A 17,500-nucleotide genomic window follows, 5' to 3' on the forward strand; every position below is an offset into this window, starting at 1 on the left:
AGAGAGAGAGAGAGATGAGTAAAGGAACTCTGATGGTCCATGCGTCCTGAAACACTCTCCTTAGAAATGTAATCCACTATCCCGAAGTCCATTTTCCCCATACATCGCTATGGGCTTGATCTCCATCATTCTCGCTTTGGGTAGATCACACATGGCCCCGTTCATACACCACGTTGTTTGCGAACCTTTGCGTACGCATTTCTGTCAAACCAATCTTATCCGCTTCGAACATTTGCTTGCGTGGAATTCGTTACGAACAATTGCGTACCTCTTTATGCGCACGTACTTTTCCCACATGCGCCTTTTTTCCTAAAAAAAAACGCACAAGAGCGCCGATGCACAAATTTTTCTCAATCACGACGACCCGAGCGTCATTTCGGGTGAAGCGGAGCGCCATCTCGGGCAAGGTGAACAGCGGCGCAGCACGCCTAGTCACATTTCCTAGGTGGCGCTGTTGCCGCGGTACGCGCGCCACCAGTGCCTCAATGCCATCCGGCCGCAGCAAGAGGCCAGCCGCAGTCAGGCCTCCAACGGGGCGCTTAAGGTCGACAACGCCGACAGCGCACACGGCGCCGATGTGGCCATGCGCCCGGCCAGCTCGGCCTGCTGGGACAGAGATAGTTTGACAGAGTAGGCTTGAGTCTGAGCAGTGAAAATGGTCATCACGAAAATGAACCTAAGCGAGGGTTGGTTCACTTTCTCCTGAAACCTGGGCAGGGAAGCTGAAGCCCTCCCCATCCCCAACTGAATAGGGAGCTTTGCCCTTTTCCGAAGAGCTGTTTAAGACACGGGAGCGTGGTCGTAGTCCCCTCTGATCGGGTCATCCTCCAGGTCTGGAATCGCGTCGATGATCTTGATGAACGCGTTGCCCGGCTCCCGTCGAGCTCCGGCTGGTTCGGTGCCATTGCCTGCACAGATAAGGAGCAGCCCTCTCTCCAAAGGACACACAGGCGGCACAGGCGGCCGCAAACCTCACTGGCGGTCAAACGTCACAGGCGGTCAAACGTCACAGGCATCCAAACGTCACAGGCGGCCAAACGCGCCTGCTCCAGGGGCCCGCTCGACGACCATTGGTGGCAGCCAGCTTCTTCTCTGCAGATAATTGGGGCTGTAGTCAAACCAAATCATTTTCCTGGAAATACTGAGACTCGAACTGGAGTCTTCTGATCGCAAGTCCAACGCTCTACCAGCTCCGATCGTTTTCCGATTCGACTGGAATCCCCGTCGACTTTCTCTGTGGACATTTTCTATTCGACTTGTTGCCCCCACACCGTTTGAATTCCTGAGATGCGTTGTCTGCTTGCGGACATGACATTCGGCCGTTACGTTTTGAAGATGTTTGACCCAAAGTAGCACCACTATATTGCCGCCGACGTTCTCACTCCATCACGCTGAGTCGGTTCATGAAAGCCTCAAAGTGATTTTTGGCGACTCATTTCTTCAAACGATCATTTCGTCTATGGCTGTTAGTATTTTAGTCCTGCTTGCAGAATGTGTGGTTAGCATCGTAAATGTCTGTTACGCGCCAATTCTGTCTATTTTATTGCTTCTGATCTACGTAGGTTTTATGATGCTCAAGTAGCAAAATATTCGCTCACGATTTGTTGTTAAATGGTGGATTTGCAAGAATAGCTCATAGAGCTGTAGTGAAACATTTTGTTTACATTTGGTTGTCCACTTACGTTATACGCTTCTGGATGAGGACGTGGGGACGTGGGGTCTTGGAAATTTTAACTGTTACGCCAAGTGGACGGGATTTGCCTGCTTTGCGTGGCACGCAGTCTAGTGATCTTTTTTTCATTGCGTTGCATAGATTCGGACGTCGCTTAGCTGCTAAGATGGATCCCCACTCATCTGCTGGTCTTTGGACATTGTTTTATTTTGTATTTTCACTGTGTGAAATTTTCCCACCCACTGAGTTCATATCAGCTGGGTTGACAGCAGAGAAGCTCTTTGCTTCATATTTTGGCTCTGAGCACATCAATTTTATTAGCTACCATATGAAGAGAACAACATGCAACATTGTGTCACATTTGTGCCTTCCCTTGGGTAAGCATACTTTTCCTGAAATAAGGGTGCAAAATAACCTCTGACATTGACATGCTCTTAAATTCCAATCATCATCATCATTGTTTTCTTGAGATGATGTGTCACATCTAGGATTTTGTTTGACCAGAATTTGGTTTATTGAGATGTTTTGCAATTTGATAATGCTGCAGTGATGCTATAAAATTAAGGAGATGCATATGTGTGATCTAAAGCTGAATTTGGTGCCATGTGTCAGTGCTGCCCAAATAATTAGATAGCAATTTAATATGTAATGACATTAACTTCATGTTAACCATGTGAATAGCACACCAGGAGTGTTCATGTAAAATCTTGATGTAATCTATGGCTATCAGCAGAATGCCATCAGGCAGATAATTTCAGCAGCAGATTGTAAGTAGGGCATTACAGTTATAAAAATGGCAGGTTGTGCTTTCAAGATGGTGGTACCATCTTGAGGCATAATCACCCATCCATTGCTTACCTTCAGTAGGTAAGTGAGTCACATATCTGAACATGTGTTATGACACTTTTATGGGTTACACAGAAATAATGCCACTGCAAATTCCAATAGTGAGGGCTAACAAGTGGCTGGCATGTATCTTCTCATTATTAAGGATGTGAAAATACTTTGGTGCACTTTAGATAAAGGTTACTATGCAAATGGTAGTATGAATTTGAATGGTGATATGGTTTTGTTGCAGGATATACATATTACAAACTGATCACAAAGCAATCTTTGCCAGACATTCCAAAAAAGGCCTTGTTTAAAAGGTACATGCATCTCCAGAAAGCTCTCATCATATTTGAGCTCCATATCTTCTCTGTATTCTTCCATTCCAGAGATCCCTACACCTGGGCATTCTGATACAGCAGGCTGCTTTGCTAGGAAGGTTTGGACTGCCTTTTAAGCCTGTGTTAGAATTTCATCTTTTGTAAAGCTGCAATATGTGATGTCTTACTCTTCATATCTGCTAGTTATGGTATGAATTATTTTCCAGGATACTTCATTGGCCTCTGGTGGATGGCAGACACAACCAAGCTGCTTGGCAACTGGGCCCATCTGGCCATAGGCATTAGCCTTCTGATGGCTCTGATTGGCATGTTGAGGTGGTTTGGTTGGCTGCACAGCAACTTCGAATCCCACCCACTGGCCAGGGTGCTCACCAGTTACAGTGATACAGGCATCTGGGAGGAGGTGGCAGCTGATATCAACAGGGAGTTCAGAAGGTGAATGAGTGATGTTAATCTGGTCTTCAAAAATGTATTGTAATCTGCGGATTTAGGATATTGTTATTTCAGTTTCTATTCCGATGTTATTGACACCATATACAAGTCTGGATGAATTCAAACAATATATGTTGAGGGCACTAGTCTTATCACCCCTGTAGATGTCTTTTGGACCCTCAATGCCTGTACAATGAGTTTGCCTTGTGAGAAAGTTTTCTGGTGTGAGCACAAAAGTTCAGTCATGCAGGGTTATTGTGGATGGCCATATGCTGTGGTTTGTGTTCAAACTCAACCAAACAGCATGTATTTCTCGCCATTTTGCCGTTCCATTGTGCGTGTTTGTCCGTTTGTGTCCGTCTGAGTGCTCAGTTAGACTGAGTGCCCACCTTCCGATTCACCCACCGGTAGCGGGATAAGTTCGAGTCACTTTGTGCGGCCCCTATTTGCCTCTATCCAGGGTGTTCTGCGGCCGGTGGTAGCGAAGTTGCTAAAGGTCGGATGGGAGGGCAGGACGAACTGTGCCGAGCATTTCGGGATGTTAAATAGTCACAGCAAAGTTCTGCCATTGACCCAGAATTTCACATTTGGATGGTAAGGTCAAAGCTCACTCATCTGGCACTTTCTAACATTGCTCCTGCTGGTATTCCTGCTCTGAACGCAGCTTTTTCATTAGCAGAGGTTGTATGTGAATGTGGCAGAGCCAATTTAGACTCTTGACCGAAAAATTGACCCCAGATGTTACTTGATTATCAAGGTTCCCTTGTCACTAACTGGTAATGTTTTGAGTCTACTTAGTGTATCTGTTTTTAAGATATTGTGGTGTGAATAAAGATGGTCAAACGCTCGCCACAAATTCAGATTTAGAATTTAACACAAGTTAAAAGCGACGTCAAGCTCTCGGTCCCTTACAATTTACGGATTGCAAGTTTTTTATAATATTTTTGCAGCAGTCACTGACGTGATTGTTAATTGTTGTTTCGGTTTCATTTGCATGTACCGTGCCAGATGTTCCAAGAATACAGCTCGGTTTTCTACAAATGCTATCTTTATTTGCGTACTTAGTATTTCGAGCGTCTCCTCAGTCGAGTATCATGTTGAAATCCCTGACACCATGATGTTTGAAGCTACCAGGGAAGTTTAAAACAGCTTAGGTACAATTAATGCTTTATGAATGTGCGAGAAATAAGACGGAAGTCAGCTTGGGAAAACTGTCGAACAGCAGACCATTTTTCTGGGCGTTGGGGGGTTGGGGACGATGGAAAGCACCTGGTATTCACGCGATTGTTGTCTAAACAGTTTCGTTTGGGATATTTTCGAGGTAAAACAAGTGTACATTTCCCGAGCGATACGATTTTTTCCTTGCCCTATGTACTGTTTACACATTTCGAATGGCCCGCATTGCTATTTCCTTTACACCGCTCATATGTTCGACCCTTCCAGCGTGGACAAGTTCGCGACCGATGCTGTAGCCGCCCATCGGGTCATTATCACCGACAACTGGCTGGTGAAGCTGACCCCGTACGCCGTGCACGTGATCCACGTGGACCATGTGTACCTGGACCTGGAGTCCAGCTCGGAGCCGCACGTGCTCAGCGAGCGCACGTTTCAGACCGTCACGTGTCGTGTGGTCAGCATGAAGCCGACCATACCGGACTTCGTCATCAGGCACGCTTTCTGGCTCCCCGCGCTTGTGTTGCGAACGCGAACTTTCAAAAACGTCGCTTGCTTACCTGCAGTTGGTGGGGTTTGCGGTGTCAGGCGTTGAAGTGTTTAAGCGATTGTATGCAGTGTAACCCATCAGAGTGCGTTCGCTACATTTGTTACCATGATTCGCAACTTTTTTGCTGATGAATGGCATCGAGTGGTCAGAATTCGTACCAAGCGAATGACCTTTTGGTCCCACATCTTGCGGACAGAGAGGAATGTGAAATTTCGAAAGGCTGTGTACGAAAATGCCGACAGCTTCGGGGAGTATTCCTCCGGTGCTGTGGAGTAGAGGTGCCGGCCTCTACATCAAAACTTTGTTTGCAGACCATTACTTCAAAGCTATGAAATTAGCATCCATTTTGATTAAATTGTTCATTGTTTTACTTATTTTCTTTTTGGCTTCATGCTCCTGTCTTGGATTTGGCAAAAGCTATGCGCTATTGTGAGCTTGCAGATGACAGATGTGAATGACGGCATGTGCAGTTGGTAGTTGACCAACAGTTTGTAAAAGGTGGTCCTGTTTTGTGTTAGCTTGCCACTGATCTGAAGCGGAAGCCAAGCCAATGATACGATGTTTATCTTCGTCCCTCGTGGCATTCATTGCCTTATGCTACCAGGCCCTGTCATTATATTGGCAGGCACCTGTCAATTATACTGAGCCTCACACGCCTCCATCCTTGCTTGATCCGCGCATCGCGGTACTTTTCCACATTGTTGGGCTTGAAATGTCCCATTCTCACCTACCGCCCCGCCATGTCAGGCCTATGACGCCTTGATCTCCGGTACCTGTCCTACACCGCGATGTCGCCGGCGGCGGCAGCAGCGGAAGCAGCGGTGACGTGCCCTTGCGTCGGCAGGGTGACCTCTGACCAGCTGCCGGAGGTGCGTCACCGGCTGGGCCGGCGCGTGCGCAACTTCCGCAACATCGTCATCCACCAAACGCTCACCGAACGCTTCGTCGACGCCTTCCGCAAGGTCGTGGACGAGAACCTGCCCGTGGTCGTCACAGAGGTCAGTGGAGGTGACCAGCCCCTGGTGGGCGGTCGGGCCGCGCTGCTCCCCGGTCCGGACGGGTGGGGTCATGTGGCGGCAGCGCGTACCGTCCGCACTTCGGTCACGTATACGATGTTTGGTGGGTGGTTGGTCCGTGTCGTCATAGTTGAATACTATGTGCACATCGTAGACTGGAAAAGTTTTGGATTTCTAGAACGCGGGAAAATTGTTGTCCCCCAAGTTCGGTTTTTTAGTTGCGGCCGCCACAGAGGCACCACAAAACTGATATTTTCTCATTGGGGCATTCGGTTCACGGCGCTGGTACGTCATCTTATGAAAACAGCAAGGTAGAAAGTGCGCTGCATGCGCACTGACTAAATATCCAGTTCCAGCGTGTGACAGCAACCATGTCAGGATCAGGAGACGACGCTGTATCTTAAGATGTGACGCGACAACCATTGTTTGGTGGACCCTACCGCTTTCATGTCGGCAGGCCCGTGCGGCTTCTTGGTGCGTTTATCTGCTCCTCGACACTGTAGACCGTGTCGGCCGCGCGCCGTCTCCATCGGGACGGAAATGATCGCTGCCCCGCGGTGTGTTGTCGAAGGTCTTGCGTTCAAGAGACTTACTCGCTCTGTGTTGACTCGCTCTGTGTTTTCTTGAAGGGGGAGCCGTACGCGGCGGCCTGTCATGACCGCGCGAGTTTTGCCCGGGAGCTGCAGTCGTATGCCGGCCGCTGTGTCGTGATGTGGTATCGGTGCCACTGGGTGGAGGTGTCAGGCTGTGTGCAGCCGACCCACTGTGGATGTCCGCACGTGAGCTGCGGGGGTGAGCGACGCTTTGTGATGGCCCTGGGTGGACCGCTGGGTGGTGAAGACCATATGTGTCTGTGTTGTTAGTTATTGGGTTTTAAGGGCACGTCAACTGCAATGGCTATTTACGCCCACGTGTGTTTGTGCCCCTTCCCCGACGACCTATGGGTAGCGCCCAGAAGCTGCAGCTGTGTGACGGCTGCGCGTCTGACCACCCTGCGCGGACCGCCCACGAGCTAGAGCGGTGTGTGCCACCCTGACAACCTTCGGCGTGTGTGCCGCACTGTGACGCCACTCTGTGTGGCGCCCACTAGCTGGGGTGGTGTGTGCCATGCTGACCAGTGCGTGTGTGTGTGTGTGTGTGTGTGTGTGTGTGTGTGTGTGTGTGTGTGTGTGTGTGTGTGTGTGTGTGTGTGTGTGGTGTGTGTGTGTGTGTGTGTGTGTGTGTGTGTGTGTGTGTGTGTGTGTGTGTGCGTGCGTGCATGCGTGCGTGCGTGCGTGCGTGCGTGCGTGCGTGTGCCCGTCTGGTGGGCCGCCCGGGGGCTGCAGCTCTGTGCGTGACTCTCTGATAGGATAGCCGCGTGGGTGTGTGTGACGCTCTGCGAAGACCGGCTGCGCTTGCCGGCCAGGATCTGGAGCTGTGCGTGGGGTGCGGCGAGACGGCTGCCGGCGTGCGGCTGGTGCGCCAGTGCGGCATGCTCGGCCGCGACAACCCCTGCCGCGAGTGCAACTGTCGACCCATGTGGTGTCTCGACTGCTTCGCCAAGTGGTGAGTACCGACGGCGCCGCGGGCCGGCCTGTCGGCGCCCGACGTCACTGGCGGGCAGGCCTGTCGGCGCCCGACGTCACTGGCGGGCAGGCCTGTCGGCGGTCGACGTCACTGGCGGGCAGGCCTGTCGGCGGTCGACGTCACTGGCGGGCTGGCCTGTCGGCAGTCGACGTCACTGGCGTGCAGGCCTGTCGGCGCCCGATGTCACTGGCGGGCAGGCCTGTCGGCGGTCGACGTCACCGGCGGCCCGCCCCGCCGCCCGGGGCCGACGCCGCCGCCTCCGCCACCGGTAGCGCTCGTGAGACGGCCTCCGTACTGGCGCGGTGGTACGAACTACAGCGGCTGGTGTGGCCCGGAATGAATATCAATATTTCACGTGGGTTCGTCTACTAAACGCTACTTACCAACCGGCTTGTCTCTGATCATGAATTAGGCATGCGCCGGCTTTGTCGGGAAAGTCGTCCGGCTCGATTCGGTGGCAAAAAAAAGCGCGAAAGCACCGTCGGCTACGGGCATCCGGTATTTAGAGCTCATTTGTCTGCGGCGTGCAGAGTGTTCACTGGATCGTTGGGATCGCAGAAGCACAAGCGGGCGAGGCCGATGACGGGTTTGCGCCAGCTCCGCTGAGAGTAGGCCATTTTAATGCACCAATGCATTAATGTTAGAAGGAACTCAACGCATGTTTTCCTTCGGTACGCATTTTTAGATACTCGTGCAGTGTTCTTGACTTTGGGGCGTCTGTGTTTTTATTTATAGTGAGGTATTTACGTAGTGTCGTTGTTTGTGCCGACGATGGTGTTGATCAAGCCAGTTAAGTTTGAGTGATGGGTAACTAGACTGTGGTGTCGTGCGCAGTTTTTGTGTTGTCTCTAACCTTTGTCCACGGAGTCAGTTTAAAAAATTCAGCGATAAGGAATCTTTGGGCAGCTTCTGAGTGTCTTCTTTATGGTTTATCGGACTGTATCAGACAAGTATAACACTCGAACGTCTCTGATTATAGAAAGGCATGTATGCCATATGACCATTGTAGTCGGCGTGCCCCAAAGTCCAAATCATCATCGATTATAGATAGGCTGTTGTTTACGGACAATCTCAGCAGCCTTGTTCGCCAAAGCGTCGCCACTGGCTGTGATAACGTTGATGGTTTCGCCCAGGAGGCTAGCAGCCGATGTCTTTTATTACCAGGAATAGCGGCAGACATCCGCCAAATTTCTGGTGCAGCCACGATTTAAGCACAGCCATTTACACACTGAGTCACATAAACGAAAGCAGGCCGGGCTGGCTACGCGGAGGACAGGTCGGCAGTGTGCACGCAGGCTGTCACACACTTTGGGGGCGCGCAGCGCTTACGATGGGGTGATGAAAGGGTCCTGGTAGGCCGGGCACGTGGCGACTACAATAGCCTTATCCACTGCCTCCTAGAACTTGCGGCGGGAAAGAATGCCCTTGATGCCGGGCAGCGCAGGTTACGTGAGCCGCCGGTCGTAAAGCGCGCTGGCTAGGGTATCCCTTTATTCCACTGCCTATTAAGTAACATGTTATGTGGGCTGCTACCGATATATATATATATATATATATATATATATATATATATATATATATATATATATATAAAGGCTCGGTTTCTGTCGATGCTACATTCGCTCACACCGTGCACTGTGCACTTGGTTAAGTCATTTTCTGATTTTGTTGCCAACATCTTATGTCTAGCTTTTCAACGTCCAGAACCAGAAGACGGTGTGTTAAACTACGATTTTCATTAAGCGCACGTGACCGGCTGAGCATAACGACGTTGCTTTGTCGGTACGGCTGTCCATGCTCTCGTCCGTCGAAGCCCCTTGGTTTGATGTCGCTGTGTGGGTGTGTCGTCGAGCTCTGCACCCGGTTTCGAACTATGCTGGACGATTTTGTTTCTAATAGGGATGATTGTGATTTCTCAGCTTGTTGAATGCGGAAGGCTATATTTTGGCGATTTTATAATGGCACTGGGAAAGCAGACTGGTTACACAGCTTACTTACATGCTAATGCCTTAAAATTTACACGGCATGTTGTAAAGAATGTTGCGCCTTTCTTTGAAAACCACTGGACGCCGTGATAGCTGGTTGCATAGTTATGAGATTTTAGAGAGCGCGATGGCTGGTGCTGGCCAGGCGGCCCAAAGGTAAAATTGGTCACTGCTCGGGTACGAAATCCGGTCTGCAGTCGATCTCGTGATACGACTTCGTTTTAACCCGCGCTCGGGCGGGGGGAGTTAGCTTCCCCGGCCTACGGTTTTCGAGCCTGTGTAAAAGTAGGCGCTCGCAGCGACACGAAATTTTCAGCACCTGTTTATCGATCAATTAGACGTCCCTTGTGCAAATTTGTAGTTTTGATCTACGAAGATCAGGGATCAAGGACAGGTCAGAGAGGTCGATATCTTGAAAGCTTTGACCGCACAACCTTTATGTTGGTCACTTTCTATTGTTCAATCTTGGTATAGTAGTAGAACATGGAAATATCCATATTTCAGATTTTCGGAGAATGCAAGGTCATTGATCTGGAGTCAGGTCAATTTCTGCTATTTTTTCGTACATGATGCAAGTTTGTACGTATTTTTGCGTATTTTTGGAGTTGTATATGAGAAAAAGAGCACTGACTTGCATGCGCAACCATCACATGACAGAGAACATGACCTTCGCCCGGGTCATGGCCTTTCTCTATGGATTCCCTCTGCAAAACACGTGCTGGGCGCAATCGTCAGTTTTGATAGGTAATTTGAAGGCGGAATTTAAATACACCCCTGAAATCGTGTTGAGGTATAGTTTCAGCGCATCAGGAGACCACAATAGATCATGCAAGGTTATTTGAGGTCGTCCGAGGTCAATGGCGTATGTTGCCAGCAGCGGCGAGGCTTGATGAACGAGTGCGATGTGTGTAACCACCCCCTTGTCGTGTTTTCCTGTGAAGCTGTTGACATATAATTTCGTGTACCAGTGCACCTGTTCTCAGTTTGGTACAAATACATTGCCAAGCGACAAGGGGGCTGTGTATAATGTAGACAACAGTTAGGCGATCTGAGGTACCTGTAGATGTCCAGTGCACTGTTTCAAACCATAAAAAGTACTGTGCTGGTCACAAAAGCCCAGTTTACACTTCTAATTTTTCATTACGATGGGTTATACATTTGACCTAAGTTTACGTCAGATGACCTCCAGGCCACCCTACAGTGGTATTTTTGTGCCTGCAATACTTGCTTGTGCCTTGCAATACCCCACAATGGCGCGTAATAAAATAAACGTAATGAAAAGCACCCTGGAGAAAAGTATCTTTCTTGTAGGCTACTGGTAGGTCAATTTTGAACGGTGACCTGACCCATTTGGGGAACATAAATGGTCGGAATGAACTCCCCACAGTCTGAACGCTTATTTCCGCGTATTCAGTATCCGTTTTGACTTCTTAACATAGGTTTTAACCGCATCCTTCTGGACGACCTTTTTTTCCTTTCGTAGCCTCCGGTGACCTCACTTCGACCTAAAGTTCAAAATGTGGTGAGCATTGCTCATGATTTGACGTGACCTTCGAAACAGCGTCTTTGTTTTTCTCAAACGGCTTCTGAAATTTGGAGATCCCAGTGAGGAAAGTCAAGTCCCTCGGCCGGGCTCGGGTGAATTGTCTTGCCACAGGTTTGCGGGGGGAGCCGTTAATTAAAGGGTCATGCCCTGACGAGAGATGCAGCGTACACACGCAGCCTGTTTTGGGGCAAGTGATGAATGTAGTTTGATCCTTGTAATCAAACGTTAAGAGATTAGTTCTGATGAAACGGATGTTGCATTATTTCACTGCGGGCAGTTGCGTGACGTTATCGTCATGGCCCACACGTATTCCATAGCGCCCAATGTGTCGTTCGCGCAGGGCATGTGAACTCAGCATTCCGAAGGTCATAAATGAATCAGGCATTTACATGATGGATGGTAAATTCGGTATGAAAGTGGGGTACTAGGTAAATTGTATCGTTTCTGGCTCGTCTGCGTCCCTGTCGTAGCAATGGTCAGTATTGTTGACAGGAACGTTTGATGGAAGATGATGTAGAGAACGGGTGGAGTAGTCTGTGTCTGCTCTTGCAGATCATCATCAAAGCTCTCGTTGTTGTTTCCGAGTCGTACATGCCTATGTTGTGACAAATATTTCCAGTGACGTTTGTTTGTTCCTTTTTTTAACAACTGAGCAAGAGCACTTCAGTTGAAGAATTGCCTCAGCGCGGATCCCTTCGGTACCCTGCTGTCGGATAGCATCTGAAAAGGTCCCAAGGCATGTAAAAAAAAAACGGGACAGCGTCCCGCAAATCCGGTCCGCCCTGGGGTCAGGGTTTCAATCGACCTTTGCCCCCGGGCGTGCCACCGCTCGTTCGATAGCGCCGGTCGCGGCCTCCTTGTGTCGATTGTGGGCCTCTCGTGGTGCGGGGCGGGAGGGTGGCGTGCGTCCCCGGTTGTCCTGAGATGACCAGGCGTAGTGGACCTGTCCCGGATGTGGTGATCCGTGTTTTTGGAGCAGAGCGCGCTGCGGATTCGGTAGCGGGCACGTGATCGGACCGCAGCGCGCCACACCATAGCTGAGTAGTTCTCCCGCGGATGGCACCGGACAGATGGAGTTCTGGGTGGTGATGCATGTCCAACGAAATGTATATAGACGGTCGGGCTGCTGGCATGTCACAGATGGGGTCATGGGCCTACTCGATTCTGTGCGCTACGCGCGGAAGCTCCACTCACAAAAAAGTAGTATGGCTGCATGCTTAGACAGATGGAACACCGGCAGCATTTTATTGACGACATGGTTCATCTCTAGGTCTCCAGTGGTCTCTTATGTGGCCGGTGGGTATGCATTTTGTGTTGGTGAAGAACGTCTTCGGCGTCAGCGGAATCGAACGTGTTGATGTACACTCACTTTTCCAAAATCGAACTGAATGGGAATCCTGTTTTGGGAGACATCTTCCGCACTGGATTTATGTTTGAGAAGTTTGATGCGGATGTGCACTTACTTCTCCAAAACCGAACTGAATAGGAATCCTGTTTTGGGAGGCATCTTCCGCACTGGAGTTATGCTTGAGAAGTCTGATGTGGATGAACTAATGGTGCTAGTAGATGTTTTCGTCTCAAATGTGGTCAAGTTGAATTTCCTTTCATGCGTTCCAGATGCGCGCAAGCCACTACCTCCGTGGCGCTGGTGGTTTTCAGATTGTCACAAGGTGGTTTTCTTGGTATTCAGCCTAGCTTTTGTTGCGCATGCCGGGATCTCGCCCACGACCGTCCGCGGTAAGCGCTGGCACTACTTAACCGTGTGCATGGCCGCACATCCTTGTCTAAACTCCATGATTGTCGGCTTTCCAAGCTGCTCAAATCGCAACTGACCTTTTGCCGAGGATCGCTGTCAAACATGCGGAAAGAGATGTTGCCGGTGTAGTTTATTTGAATGCCGTTGCAGGTAATTGTGCCAGTCCCGTGTCACCATTCTTCACGTCATGGGATGTTGCCGATGTAGTTTATTTGAATGACGTTGCAGGTAATTGTGCCAGTCCCGTGTCATCACTCTTCACGTCATGGCATACCCTCATCACACCATGAAATATACAATGTTCTTTTGACAACAGCAAAAGACTTTTAGGACCGGCCTTTCCAAAGGCATATCTGTACGTGAGGTGCGCATATTTTTATGTTGCCAGGATGTTCCGGTGTCTCAGGCTTCTGGGGCGTGGGTGATCAAGTGGAAGGCCTGACATGTCGGTAGGCCTGGCAAAGACAGAGCTCAGGGAAAGTGACCTAGCGTCATAGCTTTACGTCACATCCTCGGCAAAGTACGTGACCAAGTTCCCGGACGGATGCAGGAGGGCTGCAGGAGGGCGGAGAAAGCGAGGGCTGTAGGGAGCACTGATTGGCGACGAACTACCGGCCTGACGGCCTCGTGGTGTGCGCCGTCCCGATATGCTCCTCTTCTGCCGTCCTCAGCAGGTTGCCCGTTCTGGGCACACTTCAGTGAAAGACCTAGCCATTGCACATCACGGAGGTATCATGAGCGGATGATGAGAGCCGTTTGGAGGACCGTTATGCTGCGTGTTTTCAATGCAGCGGTCACCTGTGGTCTTCGGAGGGCCTCTTTTGCGCATGCGTGTTCGTCTGACCCGCTTGTGTGCTGGAGGATGCTGAGGGCAATGTGATGCTGTCTCCTATCTGGGGTTCTTCACCGCAGTCTCTCTGGAATGACGAATTGACTACACCGGTGCGGACTGCCGCAGTCTTGTCCCCGTTTGCCGTGTTGTGGCTTTCACCCCCTCCACGTGGAGGCGGTGGGAACACGATCTTCTCCAGCGCTATCATGGGCGATTCAAATGCTAGGGAGAAGATGAAAGATACTGCAAAGATGACGGCCGATGAGCTGAGAAAGATGTAGACCAGGAGCGTATGATCCAAGTGTACCGGAGCCTTGTTGGTGTACCAATAGTACAGCTGAATGTCGACGGACACGAGATAGGACGTGTAGGTCAGCCGACTCAATGGAATGAACGCTTCCCAGGACAGAAGTGTGTTAACAAAGCCGCCGTATCCAGTGATGCAAGCAAACACCACCCAGGCCAGGCAAACGCTCCAGGCGGTGCGGTTAAGCATGGCGTATACTATGCTGACGGATTGTGATGGATTAACGTGTTCTGCACCCGTCCTGTTGTATTCATTTACGCCGTACACGATGAGGCAGCCGGTGAGGGAAGCCGTGATCCAGCCGATGGCGACTACAGGCGCTGGAAGGCGGATCTCGCGGCCGCGAATCTTGTGCAGGATCCACCCCATGTACAGCCCCACCAAGTAAGGTCCAGCCCTTGTCCACGGCTTCATGTAGCGCAGATTAACGTCGTCCCCTCCAGGCAGAGGGCCATTAGGTCCTATGTTGTGGATCGCTGTGATCATGGCGTTGATACCGGTGAAGAAACAAACGAGGAAGATCAGCCACAGCTGCCCCAGCTTAGGCCAATGGTACAGGGGGAGAAGGACCAATGGAGAGAAAATGAACATCTGCATGTCGTTGGCCAGGTACCAGGTCTGCCCCAGGCATTGCCCCTCCATGTCCAATAGGTTGTTGAGGTAGAGCATATTCTTCCACCACTTTTCTTGGCAGAACTTTGGGCTTAAAAGGCCGGCGTTCCCCCACGCGGGGCCGGAGCCGAGATGAAGGTAAAGTGTTGCGATAAAGCCGATGACAATCATCATTACAGGTGTGAGGCGAATGTAGCGATGGACATAAAACATGACGATATTGAACCGACCTTTGGTCTTCACCATGTTACGCATGGAAACATATGAAACGAGGAGGCCACTTAGGAAGAAAAATGAATCAACTGAGACTGTTGCATTATCAATGGCTGAAAAGGCAACGGAGTTGTAAAACAAGTACGCCTCGGCAACATTTTGGTGCTTGAAAATTTTCAAGAAATAATAAGTGTGACCAAGAATGACCCAGGTGTTCGACAGGAAGCGAAGCCCATGCAAGCAGCCGAGAGTATCGCCGGTAGAGGAGGTGTTCAGAAGTTTGCGTCCGTTGGTATACACGGAGAAAGCTAGCAGCACCCTGCGAAGCAAAGCGGGAAGAGTCCGTTGAATCACTAAGTTGACTTGAGCCCACAACGAGTCGGAGTCCTGCGCGGCTTTGACCGCGAGGATGTCCACCGTGGTGCCCACGAGCATGAACAGGCCCGCCAGCGACAGTATGGCGACCATGACGGCGTCCCCGGCGGACAGCGGCCGCCGGTCGTGGCTGGTGTAGCACGTCCGCTCCGCAACGTCGACCGTCACCTGGCCCCGGAGTGCGGCGCTCAGGCCCAGCTGGAGCTCGCGGCCCGTGCAGGTGGAGGGCATGCACACGCCCACGGTGGCCGCCAGTCCGTCCGGCAGACGGGGCAGGACGGGGGCCAGGCCGGCGCCCACCGCGAGCGCCTCCGGGCGCCGCGAACCCGTCCGGGACATGGAGACCAGGCAGTACTTGCCGCTGAAGCTGGTGACGTTCGGCTCCGTGCCGAGCAGGTCCGCGGCGCTGAAGCGGGCTGTGGTGTTCAGACACTCGTCCCAGTTGCCGAATGGGATTCAGGTTGCCCTCGGCGATGCCGTCGGGCATCTTGCCGGTGGCGTCGAACATCTGCAGGGCCCACTGTTTGTTGAGGATGTTGAGCAGATAGGCCAGAGTGCTGTCCAGGCAGGCGGGGCTGATGTTGGCGTTTGCGATGGGGCTGATGTAGGGGCCGATGGCCCGGGCGACGGCCTGGTCTCGCCGGCTGGGCCCCGGTGTGCGCTGGTGCCGCTTCCGTCTCCCCCAAACGCCATCGTCGGCGGGGCTTTCCAGTTCCAGCGGCGCGGGCCGGCCTAGGCAGGGCAGAGCATGATGTTAAACTGGCGTGCTACGACGTGGCTGGCTCTACCAACAGTTTGTTAGACGACGCGTGCATTCGCAAATGACAGAAAAGGTACGCGGTACGTTGTGGTTTGGGCGAATTACGATTTAACGCCAGTTGGATCAGTATCAGGGGTGTGGTGTCCTACTCAGTTGGGGGATTCAGACCCCCCCCCCCCGAACTTGGGCTCTAGTTCCCCCTAACTTTGAGAGAAAAGTGGGCCAAATCTGGGTAGAAACCCGACTGATGGTGAATTTTCAGGGCAGGTTTCTTAACCGTTCGCGGTTTAGTCCCCGTCCATTCAGCTCACCTTGCGAAACTATGTCCCTAATCATTAGGCAATCGTTGATCAGTGACGTCACATTGCGCCTGGTCAGCGAAATGCGGGTTTGAATATGTAATACCTTGGGCTGCCTGGTTTTAGCTGATACTGGCTGCGGAGGAAAAGGCCACTGTGCCTTCACAGTAACAAGTCGAGAACAGAGGAGATGGCCGTCGTGCATGATGCAACACCTCGCTTGCTTTATATTCTCGCATTACATTGTCATCCGAAATAGCTGCTGGATGTCGTTTTTAATTATTGAACCGAGTCATCTCACACCAAAAATGCGACAAAAATGTGTTGTTTATAATATGCAGGCTTCAGGCTTTGGGCTTACGCAACCCTCTCAAATGGCCTAGTGTTTATACTTTGTCAAGTGTTGGGGATGACATTAATATGAACATACATGTACTCAGAATGATACCCTTTTTCAACGCATTAGATAATGCGAGTACCTATCGCCCGCTCGCAGTTCGTGCTGTGTTCGATAATCTCTGAGAGTGCGTGGCTTCTTACGCGGTACAAAGTAAAGTACACCTAGGCCAACCAAACATTCCAGACGCCAGTGTTGGCATCAGATCGGACAGGGTTCGTGACATTTTGGCCCCAGGATCCAGGTGCGTGTAGGCCAAGTAGTGCGGAAGGTAGCACGCAAGTCGTGTATAGTTATCTAACTGCGAGATGTTGCCGCTTGTCGTGATTGGTGAACATGTGCGCATTTGTCAGTTTGATAACTGTTTGTAGCTCTCCTTTCACACCCAATAAGCAGTATAGATGCGCACTAGCTGACGTAGCCGAGTTAATCTCGCCGGGGTGTCGCGCGCATGCTGTGTGTACCGGTGCATCCTTCGAACGTCAGCACATGAACTTTGCCTTAGAGATGCGAATGCGATTATGGTCAGTGCTATGTTGCTTAGATCTACAAATGCTGCGGGTTATTTTAGCATGGCAATGTGTTGTTTTGGGTAGGAGCGGGCTGCGCAACGTACGGTCTTCACTCAGTTGAACCTCTTGTTTTGAGCTACCCCGTGTCTGATTTGTAAGTCTGGGTTGCCTCTTGAGGGAGGACAGTTTTTGTAACATTTCCTGATCGACACTTACCGGGGCATTTGTCGAAGCATTTCCTGAAAGCACTTACCGTGACTCAAGTTGGCTGGCACATTAATGTCACTCTGTCCTCCGTAGCGCAGTGATTCCTGCCTGTCAAAGTTCT

At 50.9% G+C, this 17,500-nt stretch overlaps 1 protein-coding gene across 1 annotated transcript in view; it reads left to right on the forward strand.

The window, feature by feature from the left end:
- Positions 1–1,702: 1,702 nt before the first annotated feature.
- The window catches only part of LOC119098597 (E3 ubiquitin-protein ligase TM129), a 51,562-nt gene continuing 35,764 nt past the window's right edge, over positions 1,703–17,500 (forward strand). Inside the window, exons 1-5 of the mRNA XM_037221566.1 lie at positions 1,703–2,049; positions 3,048–3,276; positions 4,717–4,941; positions 5,841–5,994; positions 7,418–7,557. Coding sequence (XP_037077461.1) covers positions 1,839–2,049; positions 3,048–3,276; positions 4,717–4,941; positions 5,841–5,994; positions 7,418–7,557 — 959 coding nt within the window. The 5' untranslated portion in view covers positions 1,703–1,838. The remainder of the gene's footprint in view (positions 2,050–3,047; positions 3,277–4,716; positions 4,942–5,840; positions 5,995–7,417; positions 7,558–17,500) is intronic.

The sequence above is a fragment of the Pollicipes pollicipes genome, unplaced genomic scaffold (assembly GCF_011947565.3).
Source record: "Pollicipes pollicipes isolate AB1234 unplaced genomic scaffold, Ppol_2.1 Scaffold_4740;HRSCAF=5597_pilon_pilon_pilon, whole genome shotgun sequence".
In the NCBI taxonomy this organism is placed as follows: domain Eukaryota; kingdom Metazoa; phylum Arthropoda; class Thecostraca; order Pollicipedomorpha; family Pollicipedidae; genus Pollicipes; species Pollicipes pollicipes.